Source organism: Rhea americana, unplaced genomic scaffold, assembly GCF_003343005.1.
Source record: "Rhea americana isolate MKP2758 unplaced genomic scaffold, rheAme1 scaffold_472, whole genome shotgun sequence".
Lineage (NCBI taxonomy): Eukaryota > Metazoa > Chordata > Aves > Rheiformes > Rheidae > Rhea > Rhea americana.
This window is the reverse complement of record NW_028186615.1, coordinates 195,050-209,022: the sequence shown is the minus strand read 5'-3', so window position 1 is coordinate 209,022 and position 13,973 is coordinate 195,050. Positions and strand designations below refer to the sequence as shown.

The 13,973-nt window shown below is 50.5% G+C and overlaps 1 protein-coding gene across 1 annotated transcript in view; it reads left to right on the top strand.

Moving 5' to 3' along the window:
* The window catches only part of DCHS1 (dachsous cadherin-related 1), a 59,967-nt gene that overhangs the window by 16,297 nt on the left and 29,697 nt on the right, over positions 1-13,973 (top strand). The window contains exon 3 of the mRNA XM_085316586.1: positions 13,762-13,950. Within this exon, the coding sequence (XP_085172712.1) occupies positions 13,762-13,950 (189 nt within the window). The remainder of the gene's footprint in view (positions 1-13,761; positions 13,951-13,973) is intronic.

Here is a 13,973-nt window from a genome sequence, read left to right as displayed (position 1 = left end):
ACAGCCTGTCTCCATCTCTTGTCAACTGGCTTTTGCATCTTTTCTCCAAATACCAGACTATCTCAGAGAATGGATGGCAGTGTCCTGATTTGGCAATACTGCAGTCTTAAGAGATTTCAAAGCAACAGCATGGAATTAGTCACTGATTTTTTAATCATAGTGCCCTTAAAATAGCAATAGTGAGGGCAGATCCCAGGTTTGAGTAAGCTGTACTTCAGACTGTTTAACTGGCCTGTCTCATGACCCTTATCGCCCAGGCTGGCCATCTACTATGGACTCTTACAAATGCAGCAAAATGCTGTGAGCAGTTACTTGCTCTTCAACACTTCTTCAAGACAGGGTTGTTGATCCAGTCTTCATTAACAATATTTTTGAGTTGTTGAGCAAAGGGAGGGTGGTAAACACATTGTGTATCCCACGTGAGACCTGAAGGGCTGAGAGGACCATATATGTGGACCATGCAGGCAAATCCTGGCAGCTGGAAAATTTCCCACATTTTGCAAACGTGCTTCCATGTCAGTGACCGATCACAGAAGCCTCTCCAGGAATCCTCATCTCTGAACAAAAAAAGTTAAAAAAAGTGATCCACCTAACTGGGAAGGGGATTGAACAACCCCTGCAATGAACAGCAAGAGTCAGAAGGAGCTGCTGTAGCAATCACACACAACTTCTGTAGACATGCAGAGGCTGCCCTGTGCACAAAATGTCCTGCTGGGGTTGTCTCTAAGGACTTACTGTCCACTCACCAGCTGTTAGCATTTGAGTGCCTTTGTCCCCTCTCCCCCATCCTGTTCCAGGACATGGGTGCAACAACTACCTGTGTTGAAATCTTGGCTTTGAAGTCTGCAATGAAAAGCATCTTTTGGCATAGAGATGCTCTTCGTTTCTGGCCTTAAGTTTTAATTCCTGCACTGGGATGCTGACATCTGGCTCAGGCTGGTTCTTTGTATTGAAGGGTTATGTTCCTGATTTTCCCTACCTCTTCATCCTCTTGTTTCACTTGTTCAGTAAGCAAAATCATAATTCACCTCCATCAGCTTTTCCTTCACAGTCCAGCTCTTGGTTAATACTGATGCGCATTGTGTTTTTGAAGGTGTTCTCTCTTGTGTTCTCTTATTTCCATTGTCTAATGTAAGGAGGAAACAAAAAGAAAAAAAAGAAAAACAGGTGTGCAACCTATTTCCACACAAGCCTTAAGATTGCAACCCATCTGGTTAGGACTGAAGTCTGAACTAGGCTTGAAGCATTAATTAACTAAGGACATGGTATCCTGTTGACAACTGCTGTACTGTTCCTTAGCTGCACAGTCTTGGCAGAAGAGCCTGAGTGGTATCTGCTACTGAGCAGTGCAGTGTTGACATCAGCTGACACAAACTAATGCCCTCTTGAAAGAGGCAAATGGCTGATGGTGTCAGGGCCCTGAGGTTACTAATAGGCCTTAATGGGCCCAAGCAGCCTCGCCTGGGACTCTCACCCATCCTTTCTGCCCGTAGGTCYGAGGGCTCCATTTAAGTTCAGGCCTGGGATCCCAGTCCTGGTCTAAATAATGTTGTAAATGTACCCATCTCTGGCTCTGCCTCCTGGATGGATGTCAAACCTATGTTATGGGTAGCTTATCTCCTGGATGGACCCCTCAGATGCATATTGCAGCCTTTTTTTCCAGCCGTGTGTCTGGTCCTGTGTCTGGCCCTGTCTCCTTTTGCTCGTAACTGGATTCTCTGGCTGGACCTAGGGCCTGTTCATTGCTTGTCTTGTCTGGGACTGTCTCTGAACCCTGTTACCAGCACCTTGCTTTGTCTGCTGTGTTTAAACCCTGTGAGACTGCAGTCATTAGTGAGGGCACTGCCTGAGCTTATGTCACCTACCTTCCCTTATAGAGCAGCCAGACCTTGCTGTTCTCTGACAGAGGAGTGGCTGTGGCCCTTGGGAGCCCTGCAAACTATGTCTGCCAGCTCCTAACCTGGCAGGGTCTGGTGACAGATACGGGATTGGAATTCAATTCTGTATCTTTGGCTTGTATAAATTTGTTCCAAGACAAATACAGTGGGTCTACCATGGCCCTTGGGAAGGGGATTGCTGCTTCTTTCTCTCTTCACCAGGCAGTATTTCCTTGGCAACATCCCACCTGGTAACTCTCTGCTTGTGCCAGTACAAGGAAGCTTCCACCCTTGCTGAGACTCATGAGTGGACAACAATTGTGCTATGAGGCATGAGATGTCGATGCTGGACATGCTGGAGCCGTGAGAAGGCCCAAGGTGGACTTTGTGTAGACAAAAGGGAAGTTCAGGAGGTGCTGTAGATAGGCTCAGGCTGAATGTAAGAGGTCAGTGAAACCAAGGCAGTGCTGCAGGGGAGAAGCAGCCTTCAGGTGATATGAAGAGGAGGGTGAATGAGCAGAGAGACATGTAAACTCTGTAACACTGGCAAGTTTAGAGGATATGATGTATTGAATCACTCTTTTTTGCAAAGGCCATAGTTATGTGTCTGGGAGGTTTAGACTTTGTTGGAAAGACCTCTTGGTTGTCAGTGCCTGTTGCTGTTCCCCTCAGCATCCCCGTATAGTGTGACTCCTGATGTGGAATATGGACAGAAGTCCCCATGCAGGAGTATGCTCTTTGGGGGTGCAAGAGTGCTGTGTGCCTTTGGTTTGATGCAGGGCTCCTTTTCTCTTATAGGGATGCAGATAAGAGGAAAACCCAACTAGTTCTGCAGCTCCCTCCCTGCAGGATTAACAAGGACTCAGGGACTCTGTTGTTGGAACCCTCCCAAATGCCTTCCATTTCCCCAGCTCTCATGGCCACAGGGAAGGAACCCAGGGCTTCAAAGGCAAAATTGTGAACTGCTCTGTGTGTCACTGAGAGAAGAGCTAGGGGAGCATCTCTTGTTGTGACAAGCTGAATTTTTCTGCAGCAAGTCGTGGGCTGTTGATAAATGAGGGGGGATCTTATCAATGTGTACAAGTACCTGAAGGGAGGGTGTCAAGGGGATGGGGACAAACTCTTTTCAGTTGTCCTGTGTGACAGGACAAGAGGAAATGGGCAAAAATTGAAACACAGGAAGTTCCGCCTGAACGTGAGGGGGAATTCCTTCCCTGTGAGAGTGGCAGAGCACTGGACCAGATTGCCCAGAGAGGTGGTGGAGTCTCCTTCTCTGGAGATCTTCAAGGCCCGCCTGGATGCAACCCTGTCTAACATGCTCTAGATGACCCTGCTGAGCGGAGAGGTTAGAGTAGATGGTCTCCAGAAGTCCCTTCCAACCTTACTGAGTCTATGATTCTATGATTCTAAGTGTACAACAGTTGTGAGCTCTGTGATAGGGACCCTGCACTGTTCAAGATCAGGAACTATATAGCACAGAATCACAGAATGGTTGAGGTTGGAAGGGACCTCTGGAGATCATCTAATCTAACCCTCTTGCTCAAGCAGGGTCACCTAGAGCATGTTAGACAGGATTGCATCCAGGCGGATTTTGAATATCTCCAGAGAAGGAGACTCCAAAACCTCTCTGGGCAACCTGTTCCAGTCCTCTGTCACTCTCACAGTCAAGTTCTGCCTTATATTCAGGTGGAACTTCCTCTGTTTCAGTTTGTGCCCCTTGCCTCCTGTCCTGTCACATGACACCACTAAAAAAATTCAGCCCCATCCCCTTCACCCCCTCCCCCCAAGGTATTTGTATACATTGATAAGATCCCTCTCTCAGTCTTCTCTTTTCCAGGCTGAACAGACCTAGCTCTAGCAGCTTTTTCTCATGAGAGATGCTCCAGTCCTCACAGGAGTAAGGTGAGCCAGTGGCGCGGAGTCTAGTTAGAGGCCTGTGGTTAGTGGAGTCCCCCAGGGCTCAGTACTGGGTCCCATCCTGTTCAACTTTTTCATCAATGACCTAGATGAGGGGACAGAGTGCCTCCTCAGCAAGTTTGCTGATTATACCAAGCTGGGAGGAGTGGCCGATACAGCTGAGGGCCGTGCTGCCATTCAGAGAGACCTGGACAGGCTGGAGAGCTGGGCAGAGAGGAACCTCCTGAGGTTCAACAAGGGCAAGTGCAGAGTCCTGCACCTAGGGAGAAATAACTCCACGCACCAGTACAAGCTGGGGGCTGACCTTCTGGAGAGCAGCTCTGCAGAGAAGGACCTGGGAGYSCTASTGGAWRRCAAGTTGACCATGAGCCAGCAATGTGCCCTTGTGGCCAAGAAGGCCGATGGTATCCTGGGGTGCACAGGGAAGACTGTTGCCAGCAGGTTGAGGGAGGTGATCCTGCCCCTCTACTCAGCCCTGGTGAGGCCACATCTGGAGTGCTGCATCCGGTTCTGGGCTCTCCAGTACAAAAGAGACATGCAGCCACTGGGGAGAGTGCAGTGTAGGGCTACGAAGATGATCAGAGGGCTGGAGCACCTGCCCTATGAGGAAAGGCTGCGAGAGCTGGACCTCTTTAGCCTAGGGAACAGAAGACTGGGGTGGTGGTGGATCTTATCAATGTGTACAAGTACCTGAAGGGAGGGTGTCAAGGGGACGGGGACAAACTCTTTTCAGTTGTCCCATGCGACAGGACAAGAGGCAATGGGCAAAAATTGAAACACAGGACGTTCCGCCTGAACGTGAGGGGGAATTCCTTCCCTGTGAGAGTGGCAGAGCACTGGACCAGGTTGCCCAGAGAGGTTGTGAAGTCTCCTTCTCTGGAGATATTCAAAGCCTGCCTGGATGCAACCCTGTCTAACATGCTCTAGGTGACCCTGCTTGAGCAAGGAGATCGGACTAGATGATCTCCAGAGGTCCCTTCCAACCTTACCATTTCTACGATTCTATGATTCTATGAGCAAGGAACTGAGGAGTAGCGATAGTACATCGGCACAAAGTTCTGTATAGCCTGGTAATTTGCCTTTAACAGTAGCCAACAGGGCCGGGGAAAGAGTTCAACAGCTAGATGACTGAGCCAGAGTAATTCAGGATGAAGGGACCTTTGGAAGTCTCTGGTCCAACCTGCTGCTCCAAGTAGGGGCAGTGCTGGGGTCAGACCAGGCTGCTCATGACTATCTGGTTGTGTTATAAAAACCACCAAGGATGGAGGTTTCTCAAGCCTCTGTGGGCAACCTGCTCCAGTACTGGACTGTTCCCATGAGGWGAAACCTTTTTCCAGTATCCAGCCTGAACCTTTCCTGTTTCAACCTATAACTACTGTCTCTTGTTCTCTTGCTGTGCAATACTGTGAAGAGCCTGGCTCTGCCCCCTCGGTAACCTCCTCAGAGGTATTGGCAGGCTGCTCTGAGGTCTGAAGTCTTCTTTCCTCCAGAATGGACAAGCCCTGGTCCCTCAGCCTTGCCTCTTGAGACTAGCGCTCCAGCCCCGACCATCTCAGTGGCTTCCCTTGAACTCACTGCAGTTTCTTGAAGCCTTTTCTGACCTGGAGGCCCTAAACTGTATCTAGAAACAGTAGCTAGATGTGGCTTAACAAGTGCTGAGCATGTGTGCATGGGGAGACAATCCCTTCTTTTGATCTCCTGGCTGTGTTTCTGTTCAAACAGTCCAGGGTGCTGCTGGGGCCTTTGTTGCTGCCAGGGCATGCTGTGGCTCATGCTCCACTTACTGCCCACTGACACCCCCAGGACTTTTTCCCGGGAGCTGCTTTCCCCAGCCTGTGTTGTTGCTGGGGAATCTTCCTTCTCAGGGGCAAGACCTGGCATTTGTTCATGCTAAATTTTATGGAGTTCCTGTCAGCCCATTCCTCCAGCCTGTCCAGGACCTTCTGGATGGACTTCTGCCCTTGAGCATGTCACCTACTTTCCCCTGATGCAGTTTGGTGTCATCTGGAAACTGTGAGCATGCACTCTGCCTGCATCAGGTCATTGGCAAAGACATTAAACAGGGGAGGTCCCAGGACAGACCCCTGTGATGTGCCACTTGTCACCAGGCTTCAGGCAGAGCACAGCCCATGAACCATCCCTCAGACCCCAACAGTCCAACATGTTTTGTACCCACTTGGTTATCCACCCGTCCAGACTGTGACATCCTGACATGGATATTGTGAGAGATGTGTCAAAAACCTTGTTAAAGTCAAGGTAAATGACATCCACTGCTCTCCCTTCAGCCACAAATCCAGTGACTTTTCAGAGAGTTGGGTAATCAGGCTGGTCAGGCATGATATACCCTTGTTTAGTCCCTGCTGGCTGATCCTATCCCCTTCTCTTCCATGTGACCAAAAACATCCTCCAACAGGACTTGCTTCCTGATTTTCCCAGAGACCAAAGTGAGGCTGACAAGCAGGTAGCTCCTCAGATCATTTTTTGGCCTTTTTTGAAGGTGGAGGTGTAACAGTTGCACTATTCCTGTTGTCAGGAATCTCTCCTAATCTCCACAATCTTTCAAAGAGCAGCCTTAGAAGTTTGGTTCTGTGAGCACCCACGGGTGCAGCCTGTTGAGTACCATGGACTCATATGCATCAAGTTTTCTGAAGTAATCTCTGACTCGGTCCTCATCCCCAGCTGCTGGCATTACTCTTTGAACTCTTTCACTAAGCACAGAGGCCTGGGAAGTCTTGATGAAGGCTGAGGCAAAGAAGGAATTGAGTGTCCCAGCCTGTCACTAAATCAGTCATCCCATTCAGCAAAGGATTCAGATTTTTCTTGTTCAGCCTTTTACTACCAGTATAGTGGCAGAAGCTCTTCTTATCACCCTGGATTTTTTTTTCCCCCCAAGTCTCAACCTCGCTCAGTTTTTTGGTTTTCCTGACACCATCCCTATATGTCTGGACAATGTTTCTAAATTCCTCCTTTGCAGATCCTCCTTGCTCCCACCTTCTGTATGCTGCCATTTTGCACTGGGGCTCAGCCATAAGGTCACTGCTTAACCAAAGCAGACTCCTACTGTGTCTCCTTGTTTTCTTGAGTACCGAGATTGACTGTTCTTGTCCTTAGAGGATGCTGTCTGTAAGGCCTGCCAGTTTTCCTGAGCTCCTTTGGCCTTTGGAACTGCCTTCCATGGGATCCCACTTGCCAGTTCCTTGTGTAAGCTGAAGTCTGCTTGCTTCTACTCTGGGGTCTGCTACTCTCCTTCCTTACTCCCTTCATGAGTAGGGCTGTGTGGAGCATAAGAGGTGGGTAGGGAAGGAGTGTGCTGTGGGACATGGCGGGGGACTAGAGCCTGGATATGGCCATGGCTGGGGGGGATGTGCAGCACTGGGGAACACTGATGTCTCCCTTGACTGAGTGGGCTCTATGCAAGGCTGCGAGAAGGCTGGGCTATCCCAGGAGGGTTGTGTAGACAGAGAATGAGAAAGCAAGGCATGGAGTAAGAATACTTTGTGTACTATGCACAACTGCAGCAATGTCCAGAGAAATACCATAGTTGCAGCCAAGTGCATTGGTCCTACACAGCTCAGACACCCTGGATCCATTCTGGGCTAAAGCAGAATGCTCAGCAGGACCTTGAGCCTCAATCTCCCTCTGTCTTAAAGACCAAGGAACTGACTGCTGTCAGAAACACCTCCCATATAAAATACAGGATGCGTTCATGCAGCTGGTCATAGAATCATAGAATCGTAGAAATGGTAAGGTTGGAAGGGACCTCTGGAGATCATCTAGTCYGATCTCCTTGCTCAAGCAAGGTCACCTAGAGCATGTTAGACAGGGCTGCATCCAGGCAGGCTTTGAATATCTCCAGAGAAGGAGACTTCACAACCTCTCTGGGCAACCTGGTCCAGTGCTCTGCCACTCTCACAGGGAAGGAATTCCCCCTCACGTTCAGGCGGAACGTCCTGTGTTTCAATTTTTGCCCATTGCCTCTTGTCCTGTCGCATGGGACAACTGAAAAGAGTTTGTCCCCGTCCCCTTGACACCCTCCCTTCAGGTACTTGTACACATTGATAAGATCCACCACCACCCCAGTCTTCTGTTCCCTAGGCTAAAGAGGTCCAGCTCTCGCAGCCTTTCCTCATAGGGCAGGTGCTCCAGCCCTCTGATCATCTTCGTAGCCCTACACTGCACTCTCCCCAGTGGCTGCATGTCTCTTTTGTACTGGAGAGCCCAGAACCGGATGCAGCACTCCAGATGTGGCCTCACCAGGGCTGAGTAGAGGGGCAGGATCACCTCCCTCAACCTGCTGGCAACAGTCTTCCCTGTGCACCCCAGGATACCATCGGCCTTCTTGGCCACAAGGGCACATTGCTGGCTCATGGTCAACTTGYYWTCCASTAGSRCTCCCAGGTCCTTCTCTGCAGAGCTGCTCTCCAGAAGGTCAGCCCCCAGCTTGTACTGGTGCGTGGAGTTATTTCTCCCTAGGTGCAGGACTCTGCACTTGCCCTTGTTGAACCTCAGGAGGTTCCTCTCTGCCCAGCTCTCCAGCCTGTCCAGGTCTCTCTGAATGGCAGCACGGCCCTCAGCTGTATCGGCCACTCCTCCCAGCTTGGTATAATCAGCAAACTTGCTGAGGAGGCACTCTGTCCCCTCATCTAGGTCATTGATGAAAAAGTTGAACAGGATGGGACCCAGTACTGAGCCCTGGGGGACTCCACTAACCACAGGCCTCTAACTAGACTCCGCACCACTGATGACCACACTCTGAGCTCTGCCATTCAGCCAGTTCTCAATATCTTATGATTCTCTGGTATCTCATGGCAAAGGATTTCCCTTTGCAACCGTATTCTCTCAATACAGCATTGTAGAGGGGATTTCTTTGTATAGGGGTTACATAAATTGAAAGAAGAAGAATTTTCTCTGCTGTTAATTCTACTGTGCAATATCTTGGGTCTTCTCCTGGCTGTGGGAGAATGGGTCCTACAGGCTAGAACAGCAAGGCTGCAGGCAGGAAAACTGAATGTGCAGCTGGTTGCCTTGTCTACCCATCAATACCAATACACAGAACATTTCTGAGAACAACCGCTCCTTAGTCTTACAAGGTAGAACTAGACTCCAGAGTAGAAGCAGTAATTAGAAGTAGCTCTTTAACAGAGAATGTAATGAACCACAGAAACAAGTCACTGTAGCTTTCCTTTCACTGCTGATCTGGCTGGACCAGGTGATGGTCAAAGAAGGGGAACATGTGGATTCTTGATGTCAGAGCTCCATAGGTCACTAAGCTCCCTACCCAAAAGAGTGCCTATGGAGTCCTAGTGTGGGGAGAGAGTGCTGGGCTGTGGCATCACTACTGTCCATGAGATTGCAGCAGACCATTTTCATCCAATGTGAGGAGTCTCCCTTCACTTACTCCTTCCCATACCTACAGTGAATGGGGAGAAAAGGCTCTCTTCCCCCTCCAATGGCAACAGTAGCAACTGCCTCCTGCCTCTYAAGGTGGCCCAACAGGGTCAGACATTCTTGCACAGGCACAAGGATAGTAGGCTCTGTGCTTTTGCCTGTGGATATTCTTGCTTCCTTGCACCAGACCACACATGAACACTGTTTGTTCTTGGCACATGAAGTTGCAGCTGCAGATGCTATAGTTTTGGGCAGAAACACCGCACATGCTTTGCCTCTGCACCTTGTGCCTGGTGGTGACCCTGTGAGCTTGTGCAGTTATCTTGTACACATGAGGTGACCCCCACAGCCTTGTCTGCATCTCATGTCTGTGTGCTGACCCTATGAGTTTATGTAGGTGTCTTGTAAGCACTGGTGACACACAGGTATCTCAGACAAAAGTGCAGTGATCCTCTGAGTTTGTGCAGGGGTCTTGGTGTGGTGACCTTACAGCCTGCTTCTTCCCTCCTTTCTCCTCCAGCACAGCTCCCCCTGGGAACAGCCAGTCTTGGCCCTGTAGTGATAGGATAATCAAAGATGTCAGAGGTAAGGGAGCTGTAGGGGCTTCATTCAGGCTCAGAGCTCTGATTCTTGCTCCCAGATTGAGAGGCAGGTTTCTCACTACTCTGCAATACTGTGTTTCCTGGGCTGTCCCATAGATATCTGGACCCCATTTCCCTCTTGTTTCTCACACACAAGTCATGAGCCTCAAAAGCAAGTTATGGTAAAATCAGCTGTCACTCCAAGTTTTCGAGTAAGTGCTAAATACAGGGCACAATGCTGCCCTGGACTAGCTCTTAGCAAAGTTCCTAGAAAAATATCCAGTCTTGGTTTTAAAAATTCCAGAGGTGGTGGTTTCACCAAAGGCCTTGATGAGCCATTTTGGTGGTTAATTATCCTTACAGCTGAAAATATGTACCAGAACACCCAGTTTTTCTGTTGTAGTCTGTGACCATGGGCTCCAGCTATCCACACCTGCTGGACTGAGGTGTCTGCCATAGTGCTGATAAAATCCTGCATTGCCACTCAGAAGTTCCCAGGATACATCAGCCCCAGCTGCCATGGGGACCAGCACTGCCTTTGGGAGCTRTGTCAGACCCTACTGCTCATGGGCTAGCCGTGGAGGTGGTGGCTAGCCCTAGTCCTCCCAGAGTGCCTGCACAGGACATCAGCTGGCTGCAGGCACTGCCTGCCTGCAGGCAAGGGAGCTTGGGCTGCTAGGCTCCAGGCACAGCCACCATCCCTCTCTACGGAGTGGTGGAGACACCAGCCAAACTATCCATCAGTCCCATGCTGAGCTAACACATTTAGCTGCTCYTTCAGGTCTTTTGTTGTTTCTGTGGCTTTTCTCTGGACATCCTCGCATCACCCCTCCATGTGAAAGCAGAATCTGACACAAATGGTTGTATCAGTGCTGGTGCAGCAGTGGCACGACCTCTCTCAGACATACTATGGGCTTGTATGCACAGAGTTTGTGTTAGACCATTGGTCCACAGTTACAGCTATGCTGCCAGTTGCACATTTTTTAAAATCCACTTAATCACTGGCATATTGGTCATTCTGGATGGGCAATTTCAGCTTTGCAGCAGTTAGGTCCAGGACATTCCCTGATTCTCAAGGGGGCAGCACTGCTGGATGGGGAGCTGGGATGCCAGGCACATGCGAATGGGGGACCTCTCTGAGCATGCTTTGCCTGGTTCTGCAGCTAGATCTGTCTCTGATGCCCAACTGCCAGTTCCATGGGACAGTCCTGCTTGGAGATAGCTCTGGGTACTGGCAAGCAGCTGGGGAGATGATRCTGCACTGCGTGGTAGTGACAGCTGATCTGTTTCTCTTGTGTTCTCAAAGCCTGACCTAGCTCCTGTGGCAGAAATCTAGATTTCTAGATAGCTGCCACTGTGGGTACCTGTCTTAGCATGGTGACCATCCTCTGATGGGGGTCAGAAGAGAGATGTAAGAATAATTTCAAGTATAGATACTTGTCCTCTTATGAGACTGAGCAGAACAACCTCCCTATTTGGCTTCTCTAAAGAAGGGGTTGCAGCACCCATCACCACAGTCCAAATAGCAACAGGCAGAAAGCTCCCAGAAATACCAACGCCCTTCAGTCTGACAAAGTTCAGAGGAGATCTGGAGATAGCCACTGAGGTCAGGCAAATGCAAGCTGGAAATAAGATGCAGATTTTTAAGAAGGCGGAAGTGAACTGTGGAAGTGGCTCTTGGGGGAAATTGTTTATCAGATTCAGAAGCAGATAATGCCACCTTCTCGTGTCCCCTCCTTCCCAAATTGGTTCTAAGCAATTATTTCAATTCCAGCTGCCTAGTTTCTTCCCCTTTGTTTCAGCAATGCCAGCAAGGTCAGATTTATACTCTGAGATGAACAGCTCCAGCTGCTATCGGTCCTTATCATCAGATCCCTCACTTAACGACCTCCTGTTGCTCTGCTGACAGCATCAGCATGATATTGGGGTCTCTGAGTGGATTTTCTGATTTGAGCTATGCAGGTTTATAGTAGTCTCATCAAGACTCAAGGCCTACATGCTGCACCTCACTTGTACCCCTGATATAGCCGGATATGCAGCCTCCAGTGCATGTACTAACCCACTCCCACAAAGCTGCTGTTGCCCAGCTTGCTGTGCAGACTCAGCATCTGCTGCATGCACTGGTCCACACTAGCCACTGCCATGGCTCAGCCCGTGACAAAAGCCCCCTGAAGCCAGCCAAACCCTTCTGTGATCCCCCTGAGCCCTAGCTGCCTTGACCCAGGAGCTCCTGGCACGTCCAAGTTGGTGCTGAGACCTGGGTATAGGAGGAAACAGGATACACCAAGGGACACTGCAGCAGCAAGAAGGAGGTTGAAAACATAGGGGAGGCAGGTGAAGCCTATTTTCCCAAGTGCTTTGTGGCACTCCTGTTTGAGCTACTCTCACGGCACCTGTGGTTCTGAGTGCTCTGCAGCTGGAGCAGGAAAAGGGGATCCTGTTCCGTGGTGCATCTTCCAGCAGCTGCCTTGTGGTCAGGGAGTGAGTCCTCTATACAGGGAATGTGGTGCTTGTTGTTGCTGTGCTCCTAGCTTCTCTGTTCTTGCATTGCCTTGCAAGGGTATTTACAGGCAGTGGGGCAGGAGAGCTGGTAAGGAGGTGTCATAGGTACTGCTTCTCCTTTCTGGGGACTGTGGATTGTCAGGCAGGAGAGCTGGCAGGAGGTATCTCAGGTATTGCCTCACCTCCCTGGGATGCAGAGCATAGGAGAGAAAGTCTGATGGGGAGAAGGTCTCACCTGTATCTGATTTATTTCTCCTCTTTGGCCCAGCCATGTTCTGTACTGTCTCCTGCTGTTCCTGTCTCTAAGGATCTAGTGCATGGCTCAGGTTAGGGGCCCTGCCCAGAGGAAAGTGCTGTTCGCAGCCCCCAGCTGGGCCCTTTCCTTGGCGTGCGTGCAACGTTCCTGTGCTTCTCGCTCACAGGAGCCGAGGCCCCAGCGCTGCTGCTGGGAGGAGCTGTGGCTGACGAGGCCTGAACTCCACTTCACCCGGGCCTGGCCCAGCTGCCTCCTTCCTGGCTCCATCCTCCAGCTTTGTTCTCATTGCAGAGTTCCCATCTGGTGGATGAGCCATGGGCAGTGATGTTGAAGTTGTGGGGAAGGAGCTGTTTTCTACTGACCTGAGCTGCAAGGAGCTGGACCCTTGCAAGCAGGGAGCAGTTTGGATCCTTCTGCTGTATCCACAACAGCTAATGCCACTCATGCCTCCAGGGACTGGTGGGCGCTGGCTGTTACAGGCAGTGCCACTCTTGTCGTCGTCCTCAGATCCCATACCTGTGGGGTACAGAACTTGCAGAACAGGACAGAGCCTGGGCTGTAGAGAAAAAGGGGGCTGTTTTGCTTCCCGTATTGTCTTAGGAGTCCTTGTGGGAGAGAAAGAGCTGTGGGCCAAGGCCAGCTGCTGTGAACAAGCTGGGTGCAGTGGGGACATTTGGCTACTATTTCCTTGGCATGTGTGAGGCTTGTCCTTTGCTGGGGCAGCTTCATAGGCCTGGGTTGTGGATGCTGCCTCAGCAGTGCAAGAAGGGAGGTATTACCTGAAACAAGGCACCTCTGGTGGTGCAGGGTGGTGTTGTACATAGCAAGTGTGGTGCAGTTCTTGTGAGCCTGGAATGCTCTGCTCATGCAACCCTGTACCCTCTCTTGGGGACCAGGGCCAGCCTAAGTTTATCCTGGAGTGCCCTATGGCTGCCTGCACAGCCAAATGCCCAGGTGAACATCACTCCCCAGGAGGCTGTGTCTTCCTGCAGGTAATGCTGTAGAGGAAGTGGTGATTTATTTGGGACAAGGATTGCAGAGCTGAAGTGGTAACTGTCAGTCTGCTTTGCTGTGGCCAGCTCTGAGGTCTGTGGGGCAGCTGTGGGACACAGAGCAGAGAGCAGCACTGGGCTGTGAAGGTGATAATGGTCTGGGTCTGTCTGCTCAGGCTGGTGGTCTCCATCCAGATGCCATGGGAATGGTTGCTGGCCTTGCTCATGTAGTGCCTCCCCCTACCCAGGTGACAGCCACAGATGCAGACAGCGGCCCATTTGGCTCTCTCTCCTACTCCATTGGTTCTGGCATCGGCAGTGTAATCCCCACACAGTTCAGCATCGATGAGAATACCGGGCAGCTGTGCACTCTGCAGCCCTTGGACCGTGATGAGGGCACATCTGCCTACGACTTCACTATCACTGCTGTTGATGGGGTGAGTGCTGGAGAGGCCACAGG